Source organism: Oreochromis niloticus, unplaced genomic scaffold, assembly GCF_001858045.2.
Source record: "Oreochromis niloticus isolate F11D_XX unplaced genomic scaffold, O_niloticus_UMD_NMBU tig00000544_pilon, whole genome shotgun sequence".
In the NCBI taxonomy this organism is placed as follows: domain Eukaryota; kingdom Metazoa; phylum Chordata; class Actinopteri; order Cichliformes; family Cichlidae; genus Oreochromis; species Oreochromis niloticus.
The window spans coordinates 1-5,836 of NW_020327187.1; the positions used below are offsets into that span (position 1 = coordinate 1).

At 42.9% G+C, this 5,836-nt stretch overlaps 1 protein-coding gene across 1 annotated transcript; it reads right to left on the bottom strand.

Annotated features, from left to right (window-relative positions):
• Positions 1 to 1,016: 1,016 nt before the first annotated feature.
• On the bottom strand, positions 1,017 to 2,622 carry LOC109200731 (tripartite motif-containing protein 16-like; the record flags this gene model as incomplete). Its single annotated transcript, XM_019356333.2, has 1 exon — positions 1,017 to 2,622. A coding segment is annotated over exon 1 (1,509 nt), but the record flags the coding sequence as incomplete, so codon positions are not given.
• Between the last annotated feature and the right edge of the window lie 3,214 nt (positions 2,623 to 5,836).

The window sequence follows — 5,836 nt, forward strand, 5'->3', positions numbered from 1 at the left end:
TCAGAGAACATTTAGATATAGAGAAGTGAAAACCTCAGCTCTTTTACAGGAACATGCAAATGTAGAGAAGGGGAAAAACCCGCTGCTCTGAATGACGTCGTTACCTTTGTATAAACACACACAGACAAACACACACACACAGAAACATCTTGTATAAATAAAGGACGCAGACAGTCATGAGATGCAGATCCTGTGTTTCATGGCTGCCCTCGCGAGTTAAAGAAAATCTGCAGTGTTTGTGTGTGTTTTCTAACTCAGGTGTCTCAGCTGAACAAAGAACGGCAGGGTGATTTAAAGAAATCCCCTGTCATTTAAATTGGTCCTTCGAGCCTAGCGATGGAAACAACAGACACGTTTCTGAGACTCCAAAAGGGCTTTGGAGTTGACGTCACGCCGCGGAGCACGGCGCCATGTTCAGGGTCTACGAATCAAAAGAGACACTGTGTTGGAACGACGACGACAAGAATCATGCTTAAAAGCAGCTCCAAAGAAAACGGACGGTATAGAGACCGATTGCGTCCAGAGGCGAAGCAGCAGTACTTGAAAAAAATAGAGTGCAGGCCTGTGTTATTTAGTTTTTATATTTAAATGTATAAATGATCGAGTGTGATCAAACTTTACATCTAAAAAATGACATTAAATGTCATCACTTACATGTTACATTTTAAAGGTTCAAACCTCAAAGACATTAAGTTTACAGTCATAAATGATCAAGAAAATCAACAATCTTCACATTTCAGAAACTGGAACCAGCTTTAAATGTGACTAAAATAATGATAAAACAATCAGTTCTCTAATCATTGACTAACTGATGAATCACTGCAGCTCCAATATATTGTTGCATTTGACAACCCACTACAGCAACTACAGAATAAAACCACTAACCAGACTGATGACAGATTTCAAACATGCTGAATATGAAGAGTAGTATCATTTAAACTCACATGATTATCAGCCATAAGAACAAATTCAGATTTATATTGATGTAAGGTATATAAATGTAAGTACACTCCTACTCTGGAGGACCGAGGACCTGAGAGGTCAGTGTGGACATTGTTGTGGCGAAATGTGTAACTGTTTGTGTAACAGTATAAGGCCCAAGATTTGTCATTGCATCCAAATCCACATTCACTGCCCGTCCCTGCTCTGCTGATATTCTTGTATGCGACTGCATTACAAACTCCTCCCTGTTTCCACTCCACCTCCCAGTAAAAACGTCCAGTCAGACTCTCTCTACTCAGGACCTGATGATTTTGAGTGAATCTGTCTGGATGATCAGAATAAAACTGTTGTTGTTTCATTAATGTTACTTTTCTGTTCCCCTCAGATAATAACAGATGTGTGTTTGCTGTGTTTGGATCCAGTGTGATTTTACGTGAATATTTTAAGAATTCAGCTCTGGTCTTTGGCTCTGGTGGTGACAGTAAAACATCCACTTCAGTGACTGTCAGTGAGATGTTTGTCCATTCCTCTCTCAGAATGTCCTGTAGTTTATCTCTGGTCTCTGACACAGCTGCTGTCACATCCTCAAAGTAGCTCAGAGGACGAATATTGATGCTGGATGAGTGTGTAGACTCACTGAGTGCTGACAGTGAGGGGTAGTTGTGTAGAAACTGGTTGTGATCCTCTGTGTGTGAGAGCTGCTCCAGCTCGCCGTCTTTCCTCTTCAGCTCAGCGATCTCCTGCTCCAGCTTCTCCTGAAGCTCTTTGACTCGACTCACTTCAGTTTCCTGCTGGGATCTGACCTGCTGCTTCACATCAGAGCTTCTTTTCTGGATGAGACGGATCAGCTCAGTGAACATCTTCTCACTGTCCTCCACTGCTTTATCAGCAGAGTCATTGATGGCCTCCACCTCCTGTTGAAGCAGCTTCACATCTTTCTCTCGCTCCTGGATTCTCTGCTGGATGTTTAGTCGTCTCACCTCGAGCTCCTTCTGCTTCTCAGTCCTTTCTGCTGCAGCTGGGACTGTTTCATGGCCTTTATGTTCATCCATTGTGCAGAGATAACAGATACTCTGCTGATCAGTATGACAGAAAATCTTCATCACCTCATCATGACGAGAGCAGATGTTCTCCTGGAGCTTCTTGGAGGGGGCCACCAGCTTGTGTTTCTTTAATGAAGCTGCATCATAGTGAGGTTGGAGGTGTTTCTCACAGTAAGAGGCTGGACAGACTAAACAGGACTTGATGGCTTTCAGCTTCCTCCCAGTGCAGACATCACAGGCCACATCTTCAGGTCCAGCATAGCAGTGATCAGTTGGAGCAGCTTGGAGTCCAGTCTTCTTCAGCTGCTCCACTAAAGCTGCTAACATGATGTTTTTCTCCAGGACAGGCCTCGGTGTGAAAGTCTTCCTGCACTGAGGGCAGCTGTGGATTCCCTTCCTGTCCTTTTCATCCCAGAAACTTTTAATACAGTTCCTGCAGTAGCTGTGTCCACAGGCTGTAGTCACCGGATCCTTCAGTAGATCCAAACAGATGGAACAAGAGAAGGTTTCTCGGTCCAGCTGAACTCCTTTCTGCGCCATTTCTCCTCTCAGTGTCAGTGACTGTGTGAGTTTCTCTTCCTTATAACTGAAACTAGTCTGAGCTCTGATCTCAACAACATGTTTCTGCAGTAAATGGAGCCTGTCAGCTCTTATATGTCACCACATGTTGGTTACACCCATGTTCAAAGTGCAGCTCTGAAGGGGAGGGAACGAGGAAACAGGTGGACAGAGAGGAGGTGCTGTGTTTAAGAGCAGGAAGAAGAGGGAGGGTTATCAGGCTGTGCTTCACTCCAGGAAGAGGAGCAGCTTGAGAGCAATACTCTGTGCATTTACTGGCGCTTACTGGGCTTAATTTACGACTGTGCGTAAATCCCCCCTGATTTTGGTATGATCCGAGCTCAGGCACTAGGCGACTCAGTTGTTACCCTCCATGGCTAAACAAAGCACTATGGATCTGTTTCAGTTATGCACTGATGAACACAACAATGGACATAAGGAGCTTCTTTCAAAGAAAAAACTCTGGTAGATGTTATTTTATATATTATGCTTTGTATGTTGTTCAGTATATTTCTATGCAAAACAAGAGAATTTTCAATACACAGCAGTATATTCACAGTTTAAACCGGATGTTTACATACACTTTAGGGAGAAAACATAAAAACATCTTTTTACTGTTAAACATCAATTTAGAGTAAACTTGTTTTGTTTTAGATAAATAAATATTGAAATATCTTTTGAATTAGTTAAATGTCAGAATAAAGAGACAGAGCTGTCTATCACTTTCATCAGATTTAGGAGTACATATACACTAAGTTTATTGTTAATTAATAATAAAACTCCAGACGATTCCATTCTGAGCTGAAGAAGCTTCTGATAGGTTAGTAGAGTCCATGTGAGTAAATTGGTGGCACAGCTGTGGATGCATATAAGGCAAAACACAGAGCCTGTTTCTGTGACATGGGAAAATCAAGAGATGTCAACAAAACACCAGGAAAAGAATTGTGGAGCTCCATAAGTGTGGCTCAGTTTTGAATACAATTTGGTGCCATTTACAATTAAGAAATACATATAGTTTCTCTCTTTACTCTTAAATTTAAGAAATGTTTACTATATTTATCAATCTAAAAAAATAAACATTTAGTCTGATTTGATGTTACAATTAAAAAAGTGTTTGTGTTTTTATCTGAAGAGTGTTTAAATATCTGGTTTCAACTGTATATTTGATGATGTTGGTGTTTGGCTTGATTGTCAGCACAAAGAGGGAGAGAGAGGAACAGAGAGGGAGAGAGAGGAACAGAGAGGGAGAGAGAGGAACAGAGAGATTTTGATTTTTAAAAAATACGTTTATTTCTCATGAAATAATCGACATATTACCACACCTGTCACACTGAAGTGTAACACAAAATCAATAAAAAGTTACATCAACACCTGCCCAAAAACTAATTGCCCCTCCACCACACTACAGATTGCCCCCCTGTAACCCCAGACCTGAGAAAAAGTATGTAGGTCTGAGGCTGTCTTATAGAAATTAAATTCTAGCAACAGCCTAGACTTCACCATGCTGACAAACACAGGGACTACCCCAACATTCAGCCCTTCTGTCACCTTTCTCTTCCTGCTCATATACACTGCCATTTTTGCCTGTCCTAATAAAAAAATTAAGCAGCTGGCATTTGTTCTTCCAAAGACGAGTAAATTTAAAACCACAAATGAAAATAGTCAGTGTAAAATCTTCCCCACATCTACTAAAGATGGCTTTTAGAAGCACAAACAGAGCCGAGAGGCGAACACATTCAGAAAAACAGTGAAACAGGGTCTCCCTCTGCTCACAGAACGGACATTTGTCTTCCACAGCAGCGTTAATAACAGAAACAAAAGAGTTTACAGCAACAATGCCATGAAGAATCCTCCACTGCAAGTCTGCATGTTTTTTCGTGAGGGGAGGCTTATAAAGGGACCTCCATGCCGGCTTGATGTCAGGTGCCAAGGAGAGATGGGTCCTCCACACCATGTCATTGCGTCCATTCAGCTTGCCGTGATTGAGAGTTTTTACCAGCAGCCTATACAAAGTTTTTCCAGAGGCCCCTTCCAGGGACACCCCCGCAACATCCACATTATCCAGTAAAGGACCAAAGCAGTTCATAAAACCAGGAAACAGTCTGATGGAAGGATAAGGATCTAAATGATTCGGAGACATACTGCCATCACAATAACTTCCCAAAAGTGAACACCCAACTCCACCTAACTTGCGTTTCCAGTGATCCAAAAGCTGACCAACAACTCGAGTAGACCGTATCCCAAGCTGTGCAGCGAGTCCCTCCGGAGCATCTAGCCGAGGTCCAGCCAGCTCCACCACCCTCTTCAGAGAACAGACTTGTGCAGCGTGGAGCCGTCTGGATAAAGTAGTCCTCCCCCTGACAGGGCAATCCAGCAAGCTGCCAAACAGTACAGGTTCCTCCAGCAACCAGTACAGAGAATCAGCCTGCTGCCACCTCTCTTTCCTCAGCAGAGCCCATACAGAAAAAACACTCTTGTAAAAAGGTGGAAGAAGTGAAGAGTTCAGCTTGCTTGCGTCCATCAGAAACAGAGATAAATCCAAACCCATATTACCAAGCTGCTGAAGAATACAGCACGATACACCCCTCCATACAAGATCTTGGGGTCCTGTAAGCAGCCTCTGAATAAACTGAAAGCGAAAAGCAGCTCCTCTACTGGCCAAATGGACCAGACCTTGTCCGCCTTCCTCTCTAGGGAGAAAAAGGACACTCTGAGGAATCCAGTGCAATTTATCCCAAAAAAAGTCCACCAGGATTCTTTGAATGTTAGACAAGAGGGTAACTGGGGGATCAACACAGGTCAACCGGTGCCACAAAGCAGAAGAAACCAGATTATTGATGACAAGAACCCGACCTCTGTACGACATGTGAGGTAAAAGCCACCTCCATTTGGAAAGCCGACCGTTGACCCTATCCACCACATTTTCCCAATTCTTCTGCAAAAAAGTGTCATTGCCTAAAAACACCCCTAAATACTTAAGACCACCCTTTCTCCAGATCAAACCTCCAGGCAGACTGAGCTGATCCCCCAGCTGACCTGTCACAGTTACAGCCTCACTCTTTTCCCAGTTTATTTTGGCAGAAGAAATACAACCAAAAAGAGAAACTGTGTTCTCTAAAACCTTGATATCTGTCTGTGAGTTGATCAGGACAATTAAATCATCAGCATAAGCAGACAACTTCAGAGGTACATTGCACCCAGGGATATAAACACCACACAAGTCCCGTCTTAATTTGTGAAGCAAAGGTTCAATTGCCAGGGAATACAGCATCCCTGACAAAGAACAGCCCTGC